Source organism: Cetorhinus maximus, chromosome 18, assembly GCF_964194155.1.
Source record: "Cetorhinus maximus chromosome 18, sCetMax3.hap1.1, whole genome shotgun sequence".
NCBI classification, from domain to species: Eukaryota; Metazoa; Chordata; class Chondrichthyes; order Lamniformes; family Cetorhinidae; genus Cetorhinus; species Cetorhinus maximus.
Window position 1 is genome coordinate 96,423,005 of NC_135896.1, and position 24,399 is coordinate 96,447,403.

Here is a 24,399-nt window from a genome sequence, read left to right on the forward strand (position 1 = left end):
TTTTAATTACACTTCTTTTAACCCTGAGAGTTAGGTGACTTTTAATACAACTTAACTAGGTGTAATCTTACCTTTGTAGAGAGTGCATCTAAAATTCTCCAGAACAACTTTTTGGTGAGGTGTAATTCTTCATCAGTTGCACTTCCATAACTGCCCCATCCTGATGCCAAGCAATAGTATTTCCAACTCTGCTCATAGTGGCTGGCTAGAAGCTGTAGTTGATAAAAGAAAATAATACTAATGGACTAAAAGTATTACAGAAGAAACATTTTTACAAAATATACAATTTGATACTTCTGCACCAAATCCATGCGGCTGATAGGAAATTATTGGCTGTGTATTTTGTTATGATCGCTAGACATTATAAGAGGGTTATGCTTTAAAATGTCTCTTTAATTTAAAGTAAAATGGAATAATAAAGAGGGATAGGGGACTTGCTATTAATTCTTCCTGAAAAAAACCAGTGTGGCCTGATTACCAAGGGGACAGGGGACCCAGATAAAGTGCTATTGAAATCTACATGCCAGATTTAACACCTGAAAGTAAAGGACAGAGCAGCTGGCTTTGCAATGGGTAGACTTACAGACTCTCGGGCTGTCTGATTCAAAATCTTGACAGAGAGAGAAAGAGAGATACAAATGTGTTACTCTTAACTGGCACCACCAGTCGCACCACAATTACCAAGTACCACGGTGATTTCACTGTCCCCACTCAAAGTGGGCAACCCACGTGGTCCAGAAATACCACAAGGACCCCACCAAAAACATTACAATTAGTTTAATGTTGGAAAATCCATTGGGGTTAGGGTGAAGGCTGTATAGTCAGAGATCCATTGAGAGTTCCATGGGATTGGAAAATCCAGGCCTAGATGTCTTCAGGATACTTTGTAAATGTGGTGACATCAGCGTCAGAACAAATGTCAGATATTTTTGTTTGCTACGTTAGCAGATTTTGACACTTTGAAAGTATCAGTTTGGAATGGCAATTCTTCGCTGAAATACTTGGGCATGTGACCTGATCTAACGTGACTTCCCATTGCTTTTCAATCAAATATTAACTATTTTCAAGTTCATAATTTATCAAAGCAAGACAACATTTTGCAAATACCTTTAAAGGCATTTTACAGTACTCAGTAAGCATAGGAACATCAAACACAAAACGGCGCAGAAGCGGTTGCAACATGGAAGGTTGAAGGTACCTGCGAAACAATGGAAAATGACAAACAAATTACAAAGAAACATATGTAGATGTAGACTCTATCTATACCATTCAAACATTCATTATATATTAACCACTATAACATGAGCGGGTTGGAACAATGGCTTGCAAGTTGTTAAATTTGTGCTCATCATTCCTACATAAATTTAGGTGGGGAGAAACATCATTGTCATACAATCTCCCTGCAGCTAGATGTTGCGCCATGATGTGTGTACACCTTTAAGGAGGCGTATCTTAAACTGCTGTCAATCACTACCCACCTCAACTGCTGTCAATCACTACCCACTGATGTATTAGTCCCTTGACTTGTTAGTCAGTCCATGAGCAGCAGTGATGAGGTCAGATGTATTATACTTAGCTCCCAGTGAACATTATATGTAAATAGTCTTATCTTCAAATGACCCACATTATTGTTTCACCAATCCTTGTGTAAAACTGATACATTGATACATTGATCAAAAAAGAACGTAACACCAAGGACAGGGCAGTGGATATCTGACAGCACTGATCAATCTTCTTGGCTATGCTGATGCATAATGTTCAAAGATGTAGAGAGCAGCAAATATGGACTTAACTGTCTGGATCATCTCTGGCAGTGGCTTCTTTTAACAACTTAGAGTTGTCTCGAGTTCCTCAAGGATGTGTCCTTTAATCCCTCTTCTCATCTGCATGTGAACCTTTGGTAACATCAACTGCAGGCATGAGGTCCAGCTCTCCCATATACACTCATGATGCAGCTCCACTTCTCCCAATCCCTCCTTGGCCCCTATACTGTCAGGCTGCTTGTCTATCTTCCAGACTTTGGACAGGATCATAGAAACTCTCAGCTCGGAGGGGGGCCATTCAACCCATCGTGCCTGTGCTTGCTCTTTGCAAGAGCAGCTGTGCTTAGTCCCACATCCCTGCTTCTTGTCTGTAACTCAGGAAGCTCCTTATCCTCTAGCATCTGCTCAACTCCCTTTTAAAATTATTTATAGGATTGACTTCCCGCTCACTTTCCAGATCCCGACAACTCGCTGAATGAGAAAAAAAAATCTCCTCATCTCTCTTCTACATCTTTTGAATTTATGACCTCTAGTTACTGATCCATTTACCAGAGGGAATAGGTTTTCTCTGCTGTACCAAAACCTCCCACCATCTTGAAAACCTCTTGACCCTCTCTCTGCTCCAAGGTGAGAGGTGACCTACTAGAGAATTTCAAGGGTGAACCCTGTCTTTCTCCATCTACGTATTAATTCGATCCAAGACATCATCTTTGCCCTGTCATAAGTTCTGTAACGTGGCAACAACTTCATTCTCCTTCTTAACCACTGACAGAGTCTAAATCAGACCCCGAGCTTTCAACTTGATGTCCTCTTCATCACAAAAACTTGCCTCTTTTCACCCCTATAACATTAGTCACTTCTGCTCCATTTGCTGCTGAAACACTCGACCAGGCATTTGTCACTTCTGAGGCAGGATTTTATGTCCTGCAGGCGGGTGTGCGCCTGACCTGATCAGGTGTAAAATCACGCGTGATGACATCGGGCAAGCGTCCCAGCCTCATCGCGCACTTGCGCGATCTCTCGGTTGGCAGGCGTGCGCGAGAGTTGGCAGCGCGCCCGCCGACAATTAAAAGCCCTATTAAGGCCCTTAAGCGGGTAATTCATTTGTTTTTTTTTGCTGTCCGTCCAACCATTCGGTTGGCGGGTGGACGAATCTCATCCACGGGCGGGATGAGGTTTCCAGAAGTAACTGTTTAAAAAACTTTAACATCATTTCAAACATGTCCCTCTTCATGTGACTGAGCCAGATGTGGGGACATGTTTCTATCATTTTTAAAATGTTTATTTTTGTGTCCGCAATTCTTCTGCTCCCTGAGGCAGCTCTGGGCCCTCAGGGAGCTTTCAGCGCGCGCTCCCCCCGGTGCATGCGCAGACTTCCGCACTCGCCCCCCCCCTCCCACTCCCCACCCCGGCAGCGCTGAGCTCCTCAGCACACCTTTCACGCTGGCTGCCCGTTAGTTGGCCAGTGGTGGACTCTTTCACGGCCGTTCCCGGGCCCATCGGTCGCACCCGCTTGACGACTGGAAAATCCTGTCCCTGGTTTCGGGTGCAATGTTTTCCTGACCAGCCACTCATTCTCCACCCTCTACACAGTTCGGCTCATTCAAAGCTCAGCTAGCCATGTCCTGTCCTGCACCAAATCTTGCTCACCCATCACCCTTGAATTTGCTGACCTATGCTGCTTCTCAGTTGCCCAATGCTTCAAGTTGAAAATTCTCATCCGCATATTTAAATCCTCTCACGGCCTTGCTGTCCACTTTGTCTGTAACTTCTTACACCCTTAAGACCACGACCACTCCCCCACCAAAGCCTCTATTCCTCTGACTGATCCCTAATGCACCTGCTACTTCCTCACTGTGCCATCGCCTACCTGAGCCCCAAGCTCTGGAAGTTCCTATCCAACACGCTGCCCCAGCTCTCTCTCCTCCTTCATGGCCCTCTTCAAAATCCATCTCGTTGCTCAGGTTTTCGACCTCCTAATATCTCCTTTTCTTGTTTTGGCATCCATTTTTGTCAAAACACACCCCTGTGAAACACCCCAATACATTTTGCTGCATTAAAGGGGTTATTATAGGTGCAAATTTTTATTGCCATTGTTATCAGTGATCATCCAAAAAGAGAAGATGTCACTAAATGTTCTATGTCACAGTTGGTGCTCCTTTAAAGTATCGGGCAATATTGGAGGACGATGCAGCTAGGAGGCAAATAGAGGGTTCTGGTTGTGTCTCGTTGGCGTGCATGTGGTTCAAATTTGAATAAAGGGTTCTGGTAGGTTACAATAGTTCGATCACATCATAACGTGCTTGATATAATGCATGTTTCTAAATTCGTACAATCCTACCAAATCGCAGTAGCCCACATATTTATGGACTAAAGAATGAGGAAAAAGTGAGATCCAATGTTCTGTCAGAACTAACATTCGGTTAACAAGAAACAAAAACACTTTAAACATCAGAATTTGATTATTTGGTACAATCCAAGGGCGATTGATACATTTTCAGGCAGTAGTAAATGTTTTAATATTGTACAATAAGCGCACTGGAATAAGAAAGTAAAAGATCCTGCACTAACTTGATCATCATCAGATGGGTGTTAAAATTACCAGTCAGCCCTTTTAATATCCAAAAATGAGAGTTTTGTGTACACAAAGGCTACTTCCTGCTAGGATCTGCTATGTCAAAGGCATTATAGCCCCAAAGTTCCCTGAGTCACTAAGATCAACCGGATCAGTCTAGGATCATACTGGGTGGCTGTATTGGTTTGGCCTTTGCGGGTTCATTCTGGCATTAACTCCTTGAGGATAATTTTCAGCTTCGTTGCCTGAGTGGTAAGCTGATGGAACAAACTGCCCATTGCAGTCAATGGGCCAAACATTGAGCAGAAAAGGCCGAGTGACCCACTCTGCCAGGTCACTGACCAGGCTGTGAAGCTGAAAATTCTACAAAATCATGTCCTTCAAAATGTGGAAGTTCTAAAGACTTGAAAATAAAGGTAAAGATGTCTGTACCGACATATTGACAGCAAACACTCTTCAATAGACTCTCTCTGGGCTTTGGTAAGACCAGGTCCTTTGGACAGTCGGTAGATTGAGTGCAGTGTGGAGTCTATTATGGAGGCAAAGTGTTCAGTCCCAGCAAAAAGAGGTGCACATCTTGTGAGTAGTGGGAGTACTGCCGAACAGATGTATCTATTAAGGGCAAGAGCAGTCTCTGTAGTACCCAAAGCAGCCTGTTGGAATAGGAATACAATTATCCAGAGAAATGCTTAATATACACAGTACTTTTTTTTTTGTCTAAATCCGTGAGTTTATTATAAAACAAGAATCAGAAAGAAGCACTAGCCTGAATATTTCACATTTCCAATTACCACATATGCACTCTGATAATTACAGTTTCTCCAAAGGTACATTAACCATCTGACTAAAAATGCAGTATCTTAACTCCGGCACGCTCTACAGAATCAGTTTAGGCTGATTACAATGTTCTTCTTCAATTCATATTCCGTAAATGTCTCTCATTTAAGTAAAGTCCATTCACAAATGTTTCTGGCTGTATTTTTTTCTTGCCTGCGCTGTACAACTGGTGCAGATTAATTTGAATAAACATCGTCTTTCTTTGAAAACATTCATTCATGCATCCACCACTGGCCACTGTAATGAGCACATGAGAGGTTTACAGTCATCTAACATAGAGCGCACTGTCCAGCCTGACACATGTTAACTGTTCACAGGAACAGGACACAACAGAAAATCAAATACGCACAGCCTTGCTACAACGAATAACAATCACTTTTACTTACTGATTCAAGGGAGGCAGATGCTTTTAAATCAGGTAAAAATCCAACTTCCAGCAAATGAAGTAGGAAACTTTGGTCCTTGACACCATAAACACGGTCCAGAAACAATACCATGGGTGCCTTGTGATCGGGACAGAATCTTGCAGACATAGCTGGCTCAGAAATAGTTCCATCTGCCAAAGCACCAGAATGTATTTTCAGAATGCTGTTTAGCTGCACAGGTTGGCAGTAGTTTTTTCTTCAGGTTTTGCATTAAATATGATGAGATTAACAACACAAGTCAAATTAAGAATTATGCATCCAAATCTTTCTCCCTCTTCCTCTCCGGAAGGCATTGACTCTACCTGGGGTATGGGTTCATGGGTGACAGTCACCCTTTGATATCTTAGTGTCAATTCTTCATGCGTGAGCCTAGACAACGCATGTCAACAGGGTATTCAATCATGGAGAAGGAGGGCTTGGCATCACAATAAAGACCAATCCTGTTCTCACATGGTGTACACACATGAGTCCAGAAGGTGTGCAAATGGGAGTGGGAGGTCTGGCTGATATTCCCTTTCTGAGCTAGATTGGAGTAATACAGACACTATGATGAAAACAACGTGCAAAAGAAATAAAAAAGATGGAAGATGGAGAGAGTGACACAGAAAATTAGGAAGTCAGAAAGAGCAGAAGGACAGATAGAGAGAAAGATCCTTTTTGTCTGTAACCTATGCCACAGCCAATCAAATATATTATACATTGTATTAGACGTATATATATATATATAAGGTATTATCCTCCCATCATCGATAAATAATCTGTCTGACTCACTATAAGGAACAGCATGGAAAATCTTCTCGTTTATATTAAAGAACCTACAGAAAATGTGTTTTACACCATTTACATTATCATATATGACATACCTTGATTAACAACTGGCAATTTCAGTGGTATACTAATAATGCCCACCAGGTCGTCAATCGGCACCAGGGAACGAAGTATTGCTCTGATTCGAATGGCTTCACCTTTGTGTGCTTGGATTAGCTGATACAGTAGATAAATAGTAATTTATACAAAGCAAAAAAGGCATAAATCCAAAATGCAAAAGTGTTCCTGTATTAGGCTTCAGACATTACCGCTACCAACTTCCACAAATCTTAAAGGTATTAAATATTTCCAAAATGGATACTTTACCATTAATTCAACATTCAGTAATCACAATGAACCCACTACGCATATTGCTAAAATATTAACTACTTACATGCGTCTCTGGAGCACATCGGCCTAGAAGATCAATCAGAGCAGAATAGAAGGACATGATAGAATTACCCATGTGCACAACTTCTTCATCCTCCTCTTCACTACTGTTAAATTAAAGTTCATTTTTAATAGGTCATTTGAATGAAGAGTGGCAAAACTTGCTACCATTTTGGGTGCATTTACACCATAACGGTAATACTGGGGTAAACTGTTTTTTCTTCACTTTGGTGCTGCAGTTAGGGTACTAACAGTTCACCAGATCAAAGGGAACTAAAATTCCAAGGGGGAAGGAGTCTTCACTTCACTTTATACCTGCACATCTTTATATACATTACATAGGGTTACGCAGGATATATGGCACAGAGACAGACCATTCGGCTCAGCCAGTTCATGCTGGTGTTTAAACTCCATTTGAGCTCCCTTCCGTTTTATTTTACATCTGTGCCTATCATCATAACCCTTGTTTCCCTTCTCCCACTTCAGTGGATGCGGCTGGTCAATTAAGTGGCAACTTGTCTCCATAAATCACGCTTTAAGGAGAGCTCCAAGGTTGTCTTCCCCTGGAATGTTGGCCACTTGACAGCTGAGAAGAGAGTGTCTGGTGGGGGGGATGGTTTTTTGGCCAGCATCCAGTCCATGGCAGTTGATTTTTCAGGAGTTTTTTTGCCCGAGTGCTTGTGGAGTTGGCTTCAAGGTGGGCACTAGCTTTCGTTCAACAGTCCTTCCATTGAATTGGAGGATGCGACAGTTGTGGCTCTCTTCAAGGAGGATCATAAGCAATATTAACCCTGAGGACATCACATACTGTACAAGAATGGTTCATCAGAGATACTGATACCCAACTTTCTTTAATCATGGCTCACAATTGACATCTTCCATAGGCAGCTGCCTATGGAAGATGTCAGTTGTGAGCCATGATTAAAGAAAGTTGGGAGAGGACCCTAAGCTGCCTCGGTGGTTATGGTGCTGGATTAGTAATTCGGAGGTTGCGAGTAATCCCATTGTGACAAAGCATTCAAATGAATTCGTTAAACCTGGAAATTTATGGGCAAGCCCCAGAAAATGATTACCAAGGAAGCTTCCAGGTTGTCATTAAAAACCTACCTGGTTAACAAATATCCTCCAGGTTAGGAGATCTGCCATCCTACCTGTTTCAGCATACATGCCACTCCAGTCTCACTCCATGGCCCACTATTTATGGTGAGGTGGGGAGGGGGTGGGGGCGGGGGGGGCATAAGGCAGAAATGGACAGGGGGACAGGCAAGGCCGGGATATCCGGAGATCTAATTTTTTCCTGTTTTCTGCCTGGCAGCCGGCCCATTGACAGCCCATAGGCAGGATAGTCAATGACCAGAGAGGGATTACAATTGGGGACCCTTGGGGGCAGCCACAATTGGAAAAAGCTTCCTTGAGGGGCTGAGGGAAGCAAGCCTCCTCCACCTTCTCATTTTTTCAAAGATACTTTCACTGCAAAGATTCCCAAGCCCTGGAAAATCCACACAAAAGGTGTAAAGTTTAAATTGGGCTCCCAGTTACACTGTGGGAGCCGGATTTAAATATGTTAATGAAGAGTCCTACCTCTTGTCAAGAAAGAGGAACTTACCTGATTTCCGAGCAAACGTTGGGAACTACAAGTTGCAGCATGCTCCGGAAGTTTCCGGACATGCATCGGGAGCGGGCTGTGCATGCACAGTTCAGCGTTCTGAGATCTTCAGGCCGAAGACAAGTGCCCAGGGCACCAGCATGGTAAAAAATGGCACGAAAACTGATCACAGGACCCAGGAGTGAGGCGCCATCATGACAGGAGTCCTGGGACAGGGGACAGGAAGAGGTCCCAGAGAGGTAAAGGGAATCCCGGGAGAGGGGACAGGAAACGGTCCCAGAGAGGTAAAGGGAATCCCAGGAGAGGGGACAGGGAGAGGTCCCAGAGAGAGAGAGACAGAGATGACCGGGGAAGGGACCACAGGAGGAGACCACTGTGAGGAGGAACTACCCAGCCTCAGAGTAACATTTAATGTTCCAAGATTTATTTTAAATTAAAAACAAATTATTTTATATTTTAAAGTTTGTTTATGATATTACCTTACAATCCTGTCTTTTTACTTCCTGGTTTGCTGTTCATGATAATTCTTCAATATGATTGGCTGATCAGCCTGTCTGATGACTTCACTAATGCTGGACACCACAGTTGGCACCAGATTCAAAGTAATGTTAAAGTAGAGGGCATTGGTGTTGTGGAGCCCGTGAAATCTTTGTGGGCAGCTTATTTCAGGATCAATGGAAAGCACCATCCCTTTGCTGCAGACTGCAAAATCAGGGCTAATATGTAAATTTGAAATTTATAGAAATTTCACCCAAACAGGCAGCCTGTATATAATTCCTTTAGGTCACTAAATCTAGAACAGAAACATGTGACAAAGGCAAAACATAACTCACCCATCTTTCTTAGCTTCGGTAGGAGGGAGGTCACGACATGGATCTTCTGAGATTTGGATCGCATCTTTCATTGCCGCTAACAAGCCATGTCCCCCTTCACCCCTCAGAGCAGGCCCGAAGCACTCTGGACGGCGAATCAGCAACTTCACAACAACACTTGCATTTTCTTCAACACTTTCACCTTGAAGAACATTAAGGTTTCATATTTACACAATCAATTCAATAGAACATAAATGCTTGACCCATTTAAGGAAAGGGGGGCACATCTGCTTCAGACTGATGGCAATGCTTGTCTGATTATCTCACCACAGACTACGATGGAAACCAACTTGCAAAGGTTGCTGGGCCCTGAATTAAAGTGTAAAGTTGTACACAGAACACAACAGTTTGGATACTGTCAAAAGTTACTTCCAACTCCTTCAAAGGTTATTGTGGGCTGGGATGCCCTACTAAAGGGCTTTTAAAGAGCCCCTATCTGTATGGTTAACGGGCTTAAAAAGGCTTTTATCCGTCAACTGGCTTCTTCTGCTGCCTGTTTCCTGCTTCTGTGTTCAAAATACCAAGGGGGTTGGTCCCTGAAAAGAAGCGTGGGATTATGGTGTGTGATTTATCCACTGCCTATTCAATGCAATGCAGGCAGCATGGCAGCTTTGTGTTGTCTGCTGATTAACATGATTGCAGCATTCAGCCAGCGCCAACTGCATTGCTGACGGCCTGCACTTTCCAGATGAGGGTGGGGAAATCAGGAGTTAGCACCAGTTAAAGTTAGCCTGCATTATTGAAGCCCCCCTACACTTCTTAAAGGGAAAATGCATTGTGATTGCAGCATCTGCTGGAAGTCATTCTACAGCTGATTGTGGGCCGGGAAAGACAGGAAAATGGAAAGAACAGGGGAGGGAGGAGGCTTTCGAGTACTGTACTAAAGGCCTCGGTGGAAGAAATGCAAAGAAAGAGAGAGGTCCTATGTTCAGAGAGCTGAGGTCCTCGAAACACATGCTCAGAAAGCAATGGGAGCAACTAGCCATGGAGATCAATGGCAGGAATCAAGCACCGAAGACCTGATGCGGTGCTGGAAGATGTTCAATGATCCCACACGAGTCATCAAGGTCAGTGAATGTATCTTCAAATGCCATTTCTATCAAATGAATCACATGCCTCAACCACTGCTCAATTCACCCTACCCTCATCACTCACCTACCAACAATCTCTTTCAACCAAGACACATGCCCAACATTCAGAGCTTCACCTCGTCCTCACACGCTTGGCAGCGCTGCAAGCCTCACACCCACATCTCATACATGCTGCCAGCTATTTAACCATGAGAGCCACATTAGCTAAGCAGGTTGCACAACACTCACTGACACACTTCCCTCTCTCTTGCAGGATAAGATGCCACAGAACCAGAGACAGCAGGAGATAATTGGACAGACGCGTCTGATTGTCCTAACCCGAATGGAGGACTATTTGCTGAATTGCTATTGGGACAGTCATTGCTGAGACTATGGCCAGTGGAAAGGCTGAAACCATCAAAGATGATGGTATCCTCATACATATTCCTCCTTGCCAAATCTTTATTCCCTCTCATCCCACACTTGGATTTCACACTCAGCTCGGTTAATAACACCCATAGGCAGAATTTTTACCTCGTCGGGCGGGCCTGTGAGTGGCCGCGCAATGGTCCACCACCAGCGATCGGCTCCGACCGCGATTTCACACTGGCTGGCCAATTAACGGGCAGCCAGCGTGAAACGGGTGCTGATAACCTTAGTGTCACCTGAGTGGGGGGGTGGGGCGGGAGGAGGGCGAGCGCTGAAGTGCGCGCGGGTGCACTCAGTGAAAGTGCCCTGAAGGCACAGAGCGGCCTCAGGGAGCTGAAGATCTTTAACATTAAAAATAAAGATTTCAAAAACAAGGAAAACATGTCCCCTCATGCGACTCTGTCACATGAGCAGGGACATTTTAAAAATGAGTTTTAAAAATTTTTATTGGTTTTTTATTTACTGTCCGAAACCTCATCCCGCCCCTGGATGGGATTTCATTAAAAACGCAAAGGCCGCCTGGCCCATTCGCCCACCCGCCAACCGAACGTTTGGACCAGCAGTGAAAAATTTGATTTAATGAATTGATTAAGGGCCTTAATAGGTCTCTTAATTGTCGGCGAGATATCTCGAGAGTGCGCGATGACGTCAGGATGCTCGCCCGATATCTTCGCGCACTATTTTACTCCCGTTTGGGTTGGGCGCAAGCCCACCCTCCCACCCGACCACCAAGGGAAAAATTCTGCCCCACGTGTAATTTAGAGGACAGGATTCAGGCAGGATCTGCACGTGGTGAGACACCGGACACAAGGCAAGATAAGTACGGTTTGCCAGAGTTTGAGGCCGCACGTGAATTCTGCTGCAGAGGACTCGGGTGAGCTGTGATCAGGCAGCGTACAGAAATAAGCTGATGGGATTACACCGCAAAATGCTTGGCGTACTGGGATGCCTCATAAAAAGTTTGCGGTCAATGTTAAGGAGCATGGAGAAGTCCAGCGTCAACCTTGCACAGGGGTCTGTGCTGAGCTTGGAGCCCACCCTTACCAGCGGGGAACTGATGGCCAACTCTATTCGCACACTGGTGGATCCAACCCTGATGCAGCAACTGGTTGTCGGTGTCTCAGCTTCCACTGTACCACAAGCAGCTTCCATCAGAAGCACAAGTGCTGCTGTAGATGTTTAGGGTAAAGACATACAAGATCAGGTTTCTGGCATCATGACTGTGGATTGGAGCATGCAAAGGGTCTCCCAGCAACTCAGCAAATAATTGTCCAACAGATTATTAGGATTGCTCCCCCAGGGAAGTGGCAGTGACTCTGGGAACCACAAACCTGCTCCCCTTCTCTCAGGAAGGCAACATTCGTCCTTCCACCGCTGCCACTATGCCCAGTGCCCTTGCTGTCAGTCAGCTAGCCCCAGACTGCTGCCGCCTATGAGGTACAATCTGAAGTTGGGCCTTCTAAGGCCCGAGCTGCATGAGGTCATCCTCCAAAGTCGTCTGCAGTCTCCCACATCAGCAGCCTCCCGGAAACTATGCTTCAGCCACTGGAGTAGCTGTATAGGAGCATTAGGACAGGCAAAGGCACACGGAACAGAGGCACTTAGAGAATGCACATGGACAATTAGTTGACTTTTGTGTGCAATATTTAATGATTTGATTTATAAATTTGATTTGAAATGTTTATTTTTGTATTGTGATCAAGTAGATGCAGAGGAAAAGTAACGTGTGGATCTATTGGTGATCAGGGGATTGGGGTTGCAGTTACTGGTATTACACATGGACGAGTTCTTTACAGACAGCCCAGGTTCCACTCTGCCTCTTCCTCCTCCTGCTGCTCCTGCTCTTGTTCCTGAGCTGCTCGCTGTATAATTGTTAGCCGGGGCCGTGCTGTCATGATGTGCAGCATACACGAATACCACCACAAATCTTGACACCCGCTCTACCAAGTGCTGCAGGGATCCTCCAGAGTGGTCCAGGCAACAGAAGTGTTGTTTCAGCAAACCAATGATCTCTCTGTCACTTCTCAAGCGGCAGCCTGGGTTTCAGTATAAGCATGCTGCACACGTTGGCATGGATTGCACACTGAAGTCATCAGCATGTTGTCCACAGCTAGCCTTTGCCATCTAGTTGCCACGCTTCTGTTTATGACAGAGGATCAATGCAGATGGCACAATGGACTGTTGCACAGTGAAGGCATCGGGACTGCTGTCAGGTCACTGTGCAGTGATCTGTATGGGCAGAATTTTCTGGCTGGCGGGGGGCGGAATGGGAACGGGCACGGGTGGGTGCGGAACTAAATCGCTGCCCGCGATCAGGTCCACGCCAGCATTTTACACAGGTGGGCGCCAATTAAAGCCCGCCCAGCGTGAATCACAGCTCCCGAGGACAGCGGGAGTAGGCGGGCAGCGGCGGGACTGCAGTGATCACCGGGTCCAATGGTGACCCGATGGCCTGTTTTAAAAAGTTGCTGCAGCCTTTCAGAGGCTGTGAATCACGGCCAGTGGAAGGGCTCCCCAGAGCGCTGCTGGTGAGCAGGCCGGGCAGGAGGGTAGGGCAGGGGGGGCACTGTGCCCCTCGTTTTTCCAATGATTGCCTTGCTGCCCTCCTCGAGGTGGCAGCACCGAGGGAGGTCCTTTTACCCCAGGACGGGAGGAGGAGGCTCCCCCAACATGACCAAACGTGCCTGGGAGATTTGGTACTTAGGTATTGAGTATGGCGCCTACAGCCCAGGCTTGTCCTGGAGGTCCATCTGTGGTGTGCTGGCTGAAGGTTCATTGGATTAAAACCTCCCGGGTGTCCCTGTCTTCCTGGAGTTTGCCCAGGTCAGTGTCTACCCCCTCAGCATTTCCCTGTGCGTGCTCATCCTCGGACTCACTGCTGGACTCATCGTGTGCAGCCGCAGCCACTGCGTCAACATCTTCATCGTCCACAGCGTCCCCCCCTTTCCAGTGCAAGACTGGGGAGAGCACAGCATGCAACCACTATCAGCGACACACGGTCTGGGGGGTACTGGAGTGCGCCCCCTGAGTGGTCCAGGCATCGGAAGCGCATCTTGAGAAGAACAATGGTTCTCTCCACCACAGCCCTTGTGGTGCCCTGGCTCCTATTGAACCGCTGCTTAGCTTCTGTTCTTGGATGGCGGAGAGGCGTCATGAGCCACTTTCTGAGGGGATAGCCCTTGTCACCCAGCAGCCAACCATCCAGCCGGGCTGGAGCACTGAAGAGCCCCGGCACCTGGGAGTGTCTGAGGATGTAGGCGTCATGGGAGCTGCCTGGGTACCTTGCACAGACTTGTAGAATCAGCATCCTGTGGTCACACACTATCTGCACATTCATGGAGTGGAATCCCTTCCTGTTGGTGAAGGCACCGGGCTCACCTGCTGGCTCCCTGATGGCCACATGTGTACAGTCTATAGCACCCTGGACACGGGGGAAGCCAGCAATGGCCACGAAGCCTCTGGCTCGCTGTGTCTGGCTTGCCTGGTCCCAGCGGAAGTGGATGAAGGTCAATTCACGCCTGAACAGCGCATCTGTAACCTGCTTGACACAAGTGTGGACAGCTGATTGGGAGACACCGCAAAGATCACCCACCGAGCCCTGGAAGGAGCCAGGGGTATAGAAGTTGAGGGCAGCTGTGACCTTCAGAGCCACTGGCATGGGGTGTCCACCCACACAGTTCGCGGAGATCTCAGGCCCTATCATCTGACAGATATAGTTAACTGTCTTCCTTGAGAGATTGAGGCTCCTTTGGCACTGCACCTCAGACATATTGAGGTAGCTGCTTCGCCGCCTGTAAACCCCGGCAGCAGGATAGTGGCGTCTTCTGCAGCCCCTTCCGCCTTGGACAACCTCTTGGCCCTGCGCCCCTTGTGACTGCGCCTGACCTCCCAAAGGTGGCTCCCCTGGAGGTTGAATGTACATTCCTGGCCTCCTCCCCCTTCTAGCCCTCCCTTCCTCCTCAGAGGAGCTGCCTCCAGTGGAGAGTTCAGCTCCCATTCCCAGGCTAAGGGAAGGCTTCCTGAAACCAGCAGGCCCAAAAAGGATTCCTCACTGCAGAGTGCGGACCTGAAGGTTGTGAGTCCAGACCAAGCAGCTGGGATGCGTTTTGAAGTATTGCAGATCACACAGGCAAGTATCAGTAACTTTGAAACATCAATATTTGACAGAGCACACTCACGACCCCACTGAACCCTGTTATCCTGCCCGTGGATGAGGTTTATACAAATGTGTCCCACCCGCCTTCCCGTTGTGCCCATGCGCCGACCCGAAGATTGCACAGGCGCCGAAAAGTCGCCATCGATTGGCGCCTCCAGGGCCTTAAGTGGCCGGTTAATTAATGGCAGGCGCGCGTCGGTCAACGCGTGCCCGCCCATCGAAATATCGCGTTGACGCACGGTGACATCGGGACGCTCGCCCAATGTCACCGCGCATCATTTTACATACGGGTGTGCGGGACCCGCCCCCCCCACGCCAAGGGGAAAATTCTACCCAATGATTCTCTGAGAACAGTCACACGCCGACTATACATTGAGAAAATGGAATCATCTTCAGTTCCTGTATAAGGCAGAGTTAATATCTGGCACTCACAAAGTGATGCTTGTGCAATCATTGTCACCATGGTGAAGCCTGCAATTCTCACAAAGCTTTGTGTTCACTCAGCCTTCCACTCTCTGCCAAAAGGAAATGAAATGTAGCTGTCTATCTTTGAATAGAGAGCATCAGTGACCTCCCTTACACAACAATGGATAGCAAGCACCTCCACCCCCAGCCTGGAAAGTATCCAATGCATAATGTTTTATCATCATGGTCACCTTCACAGCCACTGGCAATGCTCTGTGGTACAACCTTAGCTGCTGCAGGTGACAGATTTCAGCGAGGAGATCCTTATCAAAGCGCAGAGGTTTCACAGGCTGTTCCTCAGTGAGGTTCAGGCCGGAGGATTGCTCCCTGATCACCCTGGACTCCTGCTGAGAGCCCTTTGCACCCTCTTCCTCCTCCTCCCTCCTCCAGCCGCTTATCTTACTCTGCATGCCCTCTGTTCAACCTCCCTGTCATGCTCTATTCAAGGGGGGCATGTCTACTATTGCACCCTTGCGTGAGAGCAACTGGTTTGTGCAGAAGCCTGAAGTCAGCAAAAGGTCCATCAACACTTGCCACACCACTCCCTGTAGACTTTTGCAACAATAGAAAGCACCATGTGCCTGTAGAAATGCAGAAACAGGCAGAAGAAATCAACCAGCAATTAACTGGTAAGTAAATGATCCCATTGGTTGGCAGGGGATGGGGTGGGGGGGTCCTTCCAGCTGCTGAACACAGGTTCAGCTGTGCATGACTAAGAAAGGGCATTCCCTGGAGCATTGAGCTCCAAAATGGCAGACCTGGTACAAATCTGCATTGCATGTTGACTGGCATCACCATCTTCCTTTTCTGCATACTTCCAGCGGGCATTCATCGCACACTCACTAACGCCCTTACCGATATGGCATCCAGCGTGACTTGCCTCCAGGCGCCATCTTTGATCTCGAGTGGCACCTGTCGCAGGCACTGCCAATCACAGTTTGCACCTTAAGTCTCATAATGGCAGTTGTGGCTGTCAGTCATGATCTGGCCGCTGTGGGTAGTTGCACAATGGGACTAGAACTCTCAGAGTACGTGTCATTTATTCTGAGAACAGTAGGACCTCTGCAGGTTTTTCCACTCTGATTGCCAGTGTTGTAAGATAACTCTGCTCCCTCCCCCAGGCAGTGTTATTTCAGAATGAAATCTCCCTGGGTTAAAGATTAAAGCTATGTTAACTATTTCAAGTGATCATTTTATTTTGTCAAAAGGGGAGAGGCTATTCCAGGAAGGTTTACAGAAGAATAGGATGAATTTGGCAGGTGGGGCTAAGAAAGGAGGGCTGTGAGAACTCTAACTTTGGGCCTGATTTTTAACTCTACGTGAATGAATGGGTTTTTAGTGAGTTAAAGTGCCCCTGCTCCAGTGTCTTTTTTTAGTGTCATATTTTTGTGACCTATTTAATTCCCAATTGTGGATCGGCCATGAACGCAGGTGCTAATTCTGCTGCTGAGTGCTTTGCTCTTCTGTTATTTTGTCAAAGGGGAGAGGCTATTCCAGGATGGTTTACAGAAGAATAGGATGAATTTGGCAGGTGGGACTAAGAAAGGAGGGCTGTGCTCATCTCTTTCACTTGTGTGAAGTCTGTACAGACCAAAGTCGCTAACAGTGACTTGTCGGTAGGTGGCTTGAGATGGTGAGGTGGATGGAAGAGAGGTCCAATCTAACAGCACCAATATAAAAAAATTATATTCTCACTTTGACTTTAAGCTTTGCCTGCTTCATCTTCTCTGAGAATAGATTCTGTTGTTATCTACTTTTTCCAAATACTCTTTTTTTGTTTACTTGTTGAACAACATAATCGTAATTAGTACGTTTTATAGATTAATGCAAATTTCTACACGTGCCCGTCAAGCCTCCAGATTTAATTAGGAGGACCGCACCAATCCCGCTCTCCCCACCCCACCCCCTCCCTAAAATTCCCATATGTTTCCTGCCTCCAATCACCATTGTTCAGTTGTCCAAAATGGTGGCCTTGAAAACTCATAACCCCACGGCAGAGCAGGACTTCTATCCACTGGGCCCAAGCAACATTGACTTCATTGTAATTCCTGAGCCATACATTGGAAAGAGGCACGTGCCAGGAATGGCCCATTGGATAGAGAGTGAGGAGCCGGGTGTGGGAATTCACAGGTTAGGCAAGCTGCTAATGCCTAAAGAGGAGTTTTCATGACCCCTTTTTCCAGAAATGACAGTATCTGTAAGGAAAACAGCTTTTCAATTTTACTTCCCATCCCAAGTCCTGGCAAAGTACTAGATGCCTGCTGCCTCATGCAGATGTGAAGTGTGCAGTGGAAGTAGCGGTGCCACCAGGAGTTCCACAAGATGCCATTTACCCACCACTCAACCAGTCCCGCCTCTTCTCATGATGTCACCAGTGAAAGGGATGAACACAAGTCCAGCTTCCATATTTCAGGAAACCCTGGTGTGGACTAAACATGGCAAAAACTGCGCCTAACTTGGTCCTGTCCCAAATTCTGCCTCTTCCTGTCATAATCCGGAAAGCTACTTGGTGGAGCTTAGAACTGGTGCCAGTCTTTACACACTTTTACATTTAGTGAAGTGTTGTACAAGTATGCACCTCCAACCCCACCATCCACAATTTCAGTCTATGTCTATTGACAGGGATTCAGGTGAATCCCCAGTTAAGGCCCATCACCTGCATACAATTAAATACAATAAACACAGTCTCCCCCAGTAGTGCCCCATTTCCCTATGACAGGTTGCAGATTTTCAGAGGCAATTGCGAATTTTCCTGCCTTGGTTTCTGCCTGCCTGTCTGACAAAGGGCGTGAGTGAACCAGATGGGTTTTTAATGACAATCTGATAGTTCCATCATCACCATCACTTTTCATTCTAGATTTTATTAATTAATTGAATTCCTCAATTGGCGTGTCGGGATTTGAACTCATGTTCCTGGAGCATTAGTCCAGTAATCTTATCACTAATTAGGTTGCCCAAGCTAACGTTGATATTTGCATAGTACAATAAGTATTTTTAACAGATTTTGTTTATTTACGTGGTCAATTTAGTAATTAAATGTATGGTTTTCCATATTGCATTTAAAACTATAGGTCTAATGTCCTAAAGAAAAAAAATACATTTATAATTCATTGTAAGTATCAGGAGCAATGCTGTACTTGTCACAGATTCAGAGATTTTAATGCTTTTAAAGAATAGGAAATATCAGCAGCTGACGGTACAATTGTAGTGCCACCTGTTTGGTCAGGGTCCATGATGTTAAGCTGCCCCCTACAGCAGAATAAGTCAAAATGCTCCTGTATTGCCTTGTCTAATATCCAATATCTGCCTCTTCCAGTCCGTTTGCCTGGTTACCCAAGTCCCAGTCCAACTGCCTTCCCTCTACTGCCCATCTCAAGCGCCTCTCTTTGCCCAATTGCTTTCATTGTCAACACTGTACACTCTACTGTTCAATTACGGACCAACAGGAGAAACAGTTAAAAATAGGAAGGACATTTTGGGAGCGGAAAAGGGAAGTGAAAAGAAGTGAGAGTTTGAAAAGAAAAGTAAAGGAGCAGGGAATGAAACAGAGAGGAAAGCAAGAAGAACAGAAGTGAAGATGGAGAGAAAGATTTTTGTCGGGGGAAATCTGACGGTGCAATACACAATTCTCTTGCTGTTGACAACACTCTCTAATATAAAGTCAATAACTTCTGGATCTAATGGTATCAGCAGCCAATATTTTTGTGGGTCCCATAAGTGCTTTTGGCTCTCCTTACCAACTGCTGATGAGATCTTGTGGCTCAGTGGGTAGTGTCCCGACCTCTGAACCAGAAGCTCCGGGTTCAAATCTCACCCCAGGACTTGATGTCCAAGGAAGGCATGTTCATAATGTGGCCAATTAGGTTGAGTATCAACCTGTAAATCCTTCCAACACATGGCTAGTGGCAGGTGGTAAGAGCGGGAGAGATTCCTGGTCAACCATGTGATGGAGAAAGCGTTGGAGCCTCTACCATCACTATCCGTAGCTCCAGGCTATAACATGTCTGTGAAAGTGCATGTTACTACAGCAACTTGAACTCCCCAAGTGAACTGTAACACATCAGCACACCTACTGATGGTGCACCATTATCAGTGGTAGCATCACCATTACATACAAACGGGGAAAGTGGTGCCTAGGGAGCCACAGCTACAGGAGAAACATGAGTGAGACAGAAAGAAAAAAAGAGGAATGGAAGGAGATAAAAACAATAGAAAAATAGCAAAGTGATGTTATAAAACATATCTTTTCATGGCTTTTAACAATGATATCTATAACTTTTAATATTTGACCATGATTAATCCAAACTTTTCTCAAAATTTACCATACAGCCCTAATAATAAATCAAGACATCAAACCTACCATTAACAAACACTGCAAATCGTAGGAAAAGCAGGTAACGTTCCCCTTCAATGGGATTCCAACCAATATCAGGATAACCCTTAGCCACTAGCATGGGGCAGCTTTGTAAACCACAGGCAGCCAGATAGGTCACAACCTGTCAAATGTAAACATTAGTTTTTGTCATTCACATCTTTTTAAATGACCTATCCATTTTAATTACATCATTTAGTACTGAGGTTTTAAAATCCCGTTTCTGCCTTATGTAGTCACAACAAAATGGACATTTGTAAGCCAACTATCTCTACCAAAACAGTGAAATTACTGGTATTTCATGTTTAGCAAAGTCATTATGAGCATATTTGTCATTACTCATATATCTATACATTTGTTCAGTTTTTTTACATTTGAACTTAAACTGACATAACCACGGCACTAACAGAGGTTAATAAGTAAGGAGGAGATGCTATGTTCCACGAGTGAAGTGTGATCCAGTGACCAAGTAAATTATTTCACACTAAATTAAAGATGAACAGTTTCACATTCAAGCTAATTTCATCGCCACCAGCATTGTAATATCCTTCACAGGAAGAATGACGGAACAAAATCACAAATCTGTACAATTAAAACCTATTCACAAACATATTAGCAGTTATCGTATTTTTAAATTCTGCGCATGAGTGTGAAACAGTTGGGTCTAAAAATCCGTTCTTGATTTGAGTATATTTTTTGTTGAGTTGAAAATCAGCATGACCCCTGCTCTAAAAGAGTGATTCAAACAGACGCATTGCAGGGGATTACTTTTATTTGTTTGTTCTAGTACTGTAGCCGAGCTTCCTCGAGGGGTTTTCTGGTTTCAGCACTTGAGCACATGATGCAGCAACATCAATTTCAAACAACTGACTTTCAGAGGCCTCTGCGTTCGGACTTCCCATTATAGCACTGGCTACAGTTCAGGGATCAACTGCTCCCATTAACACTTGATGATACTGACTTTAGAACCCCTGCGAAGGTGGCATTCCTCTTTAAATTCATGCTGGTATTGTCAAGATAGGTCTCAATTTTTGACTTTCTGAGCAAAGGAAATGTTTTGCTGTGTTTGGGGTTGCTACAGGATGTTGTTAGTGTGTTACTCATTGTGATGGAGGCAGCAGCGATTCTGAGTGAGTTACTGCCTCCAACACTTACCTCCCACACCCTCCATTCCACCAGTAATCCGCAAGGGATTATATGGAGGCAGAAAGGAGAGACTTGCATTTAAATAGCACCTTTCACGACCTCTGGATGCCACCAAGTGCTCACAGCCAATTAAGCGCTCAAGTGTAGTCACTTTTGTAGTGTAGACAAAAGCACACGACAGTGAAGGTGGCTTAAAGCTGCTGAACTCATTCACTGGCTCTCTCTTGGGTCATTTATCATCCCAGAATATGAACTCCAGATCTCCCCCTCCAACCCTCCCCAATTACATACCTGCTTCATGCACCCAGGACAAAAAGAGAGGTTTTAAACCAAACCAACTTCTCTTATCCCTGCATCATTATTCCTCGTACCCACATTTAACATCCCTTGTCCTCCACCTACTGCTCTGCACAACTTTGCCCTCTCACCAGCTCTCCCCAACACAGATTGTAATGGAGCTTAAGGAACTGCTGGCATCCCAGCCATTTCACAGCAGAATTGATTTTGGCACTGGTTAACAGAGTGTAGATTAAATAGGTACAGAGATGAACAATGCCAATAGTTGGGCAAAAGATTGTCTCAAAAAGAGAAAAAATAATGTCCAAATTCAAGCCAGCCAAATGGACACACAGTGCGTTAGTAAATGTTAATAATTCTTCAAAGCTTCAGTAGGCTTCTTACTCACCAATGTATGGACTGAGGTGGCGACAATGCACCCAGATTTCACATTCTCTTTCTGAAGTGCCCATTGGCTCTCATTCTTTGCCTGCTTAATTTTAATGAGGCCCCAAAAGTAATTTAAGTGCTGAGATCGTGCCATGGGGACAGTACACTCCCAGCGGGATGTACCCACACTCCAAGACAAAAACCAGGAACGTCATTCCTCACGTCAGATGCATTACCTTATCCAAGTCAGGTTCCTGCAAGTCCAGGGCAAGCCCGTTGTTGTCCATTACAGAGGCAGCTGCCACATCCAAAGGGGTCGAACCTCGCATGCTGGGCGATGCTACATGCGGAGAATAAATAAGATTGTTGTGATACAAACTCTACCGCTAGCATCAAACTCATCAGCACGAAGCAGCCAATAAACACAATGTAAACATGTCACTAAGACAATGGAGCTCACACAGGGAAACATATTTGAATTTTGATATTCATACAATAGAGGGCAGCCTTTCCTAAAGTTTACCAATAGAACACAGCATACTGGCTAATGAAGTGTGGCTAGAAAACTTCCATGTAAAATTCACTGAGCAGCTAAGCTATCTATCATTTACTTCATGTGCCCTTCTCAATTTTTTCAACTTCATACCAATAATGTTGTACTTAAGTATTTTCACTTAAATAAATGCTCATATTATTGAAGGGGTAGGGGGTACTTATGACCTACTTCTGCACCTATTTCTCATGTTCTGAAAAGTACAATCTGCGCTGAAAGCTGTGTTACATGTGAAACTTCAGTGAAATAAATTGGAAAAAAAATTCAAGAAAATGTTACACATACAAACACACGAACAAGGAGCAGGAGGAGGCCATTCAGCCCCTCGAGCTGATCTGACAGTAACCTCAAATCTGCATCCTGCCAACCCCCAATAACCTATCACCCCCTTGCTTACCAAGAATCTATCCACCTCTGCATTAAAAGTATTCAAAGACTCTGCTCCCACCGTCTTTTCAGGAAGAGAGTTCCAAAGACTCACGGCCCTCTGAGTGAAAATAATTTCACCTCATCCCCCTTTTAAATGGGAGACCCCTTATTTTTAAAGGGTGGCCCTTTTACACCTCTTCAAGCCATGTGCCTGAGCGGGCACTTCAATAAAGAATCATTACAAAATCAAGTTGTCTAAGCATCATTTTATGGGCAACATGCGCTAGTCGGGAATCTAAAATGCATTCCCCCACTGCCTTACCGAAAGGTAAGGAGAGAAAAAACCTCAGTCCTTGGCAAAGGTGGACTGCAGAAACCAGAGATCTTGCCTACCCCTTGACCTCTGAGCACAAGGTCAGTGTTGTGACACCCATCTCAATTCACATGAAACGACCTCATCGGTTAAAATTAAACTAGGTACCCAGTCCGACACTGCTATTTTCCAGCAAGTAACTGAGGTGATCAAACATGGCCTTCTGGTTCTGGCGACTAATGCGACAGAAGTAGCAGAGGAATCGACAGCAGCTTGCCACCATTTCGGGGAACGCGATCTCCTAAAAATGGCAAAAAGCAGAATCATTGCTCAGCACAACGCTAAAAGTAAAACGCAAAATTTAAACGCTAATGACTAAAATTCAGCCTTATCTGTGGCAGAGAGTTAAATTCCCCCTTTAGAATCTATCCATATTACACAACACAGATCGGAAGGAAAGAAGTCAAACAACGTGGGATCCATTCGTTTAATGTTTTTTGTGATAAATTTTTGATTAAGTTACCGCTCTTTTAAATATTCACCTTGTCAGAGATGAATGATAGTTAAGACAAGGGGTGCACTTTAGTTCAGGAACAGACACTCGTCTCTTAATGGGATAGATATTGACTTTGTGCAATAGTGTAAAATGGGAGATTGCAAATCAACAACCTGTTTTACATTCCTCCCAATTTTTATTGCTTCCGTTTCACTACCTCTCATTTTACATGATTGCATAAGGTGAAGATCTACCCTAACCAGGTGACCAGCTCAATTGAAAACAAGTCAAGATTGGTATTTGAACTTAGCTCCACAGATGTCCCATTTCCTTAAATACATTTAACAGGGGGAAGTAACGCATTTAGTTTCATGATCTTAATTACATGCGGTGTCCTTTAAACAAGCTCACCTTCCACATACAATCAACATTTGCAGTAACGAAGGTGGGGTGGTGGACAGAAATCAGGAAGGGTGAATAACGGAAAATGCTGGAAATAGCTGTTCGGACAGTATATTTGGAGACAGAGATGGTTACGAATACAAAGTTTATAAGTATGTTATGTTTTGGGACTGTCTGTTTAAGGTAAAAATGGAGTAGTGAAGGGGTCATGTGGCCTGCTCTGAATCCTGCCCGACAACAAGCCTCAATTGCTTGGTTGCTATGGGAACAGTGAGGCCCAGGTTGATCTCCTGGGAAGAAGGTGCAAGATGTCACACCTGTAAACAATGACCAGAGCAACTGTGCTGACAGTGGATAGGCTATTAGGGCAGGATTTTCACAATCAAGGTGTGTAGGACCTGACTTGGTCTACTGGTAAATTATTTCTCATCAACTAGGTTGATAGAACACATGGTACACTATCATGATAATTTACTTTGCAAACTATGGGCAGGAGTATGGAGGCAGAGGGTGCAAGAATTCACTCAGTCTTGTGACTTATTGGTTTGCCAACACCATCCAGCCCCTGGGTGATGGGTAGTCAGTGTTGTAATATGATGTACATGTACCTTTAAGGGAGCGTATCTTAAACTGCCATCAATCAACAGGGCATGATGCAGTAGTCCCAACTTATAGTCAGTCTGAGAG

General features: G+C 45.2%; 1 protein-coding gene across 2 annotated transcripts in view; it reads right to left on the reverse strand.

Moving 5' to 3' along the window:
* Positions 1–24,399, reverse strand: part of LOC144693381 (ryanodine receptor 3-like) — a 337,370-nt gene that overhangs the window by 135,661 nt on the left and 177,310 nt on the right. For both annotated transcript variants that reach the window (XM_078563242.1, XM_078563241.1), the window contains 10 exons: positions 22,983–23,115; positions 21,816–21,919; positions 19,756–19,891; positions 9,237–9,417; positions 6,802–6,904; positions 6,464–6,584; positions 5,562–5,731; positions 4,771–4,991; positions 1,108–1,198; positions 72–212 (listed from right to left, as the gene is read on the reverse strand). In XM_078563242.1, the coding sequence (XP_078419368.1) occupies positions 72–212; positions 1,108–1,198; positions 4,771–4,991; positions 5,562–5,731; positions 6,464–6,584; positions 6,802–6,904; positions 9,237–9,417; positions 19,756–19,891; positions 21,816–21,919; positions 22,983–23,115 (1,401 nt within the window). The remainder of the gene's footprint in view (positions 1–71; positions 213–1,107; positions 1,199–4,770; positions 4,992–5,561; positions 5,732–6,463; positions 6,585–6,801; positions 6,905–9,236; positions 9,418–19,755; positions 19,892–21,815; positions 21,920–22,982; positions 23,116–24,399) is intronic.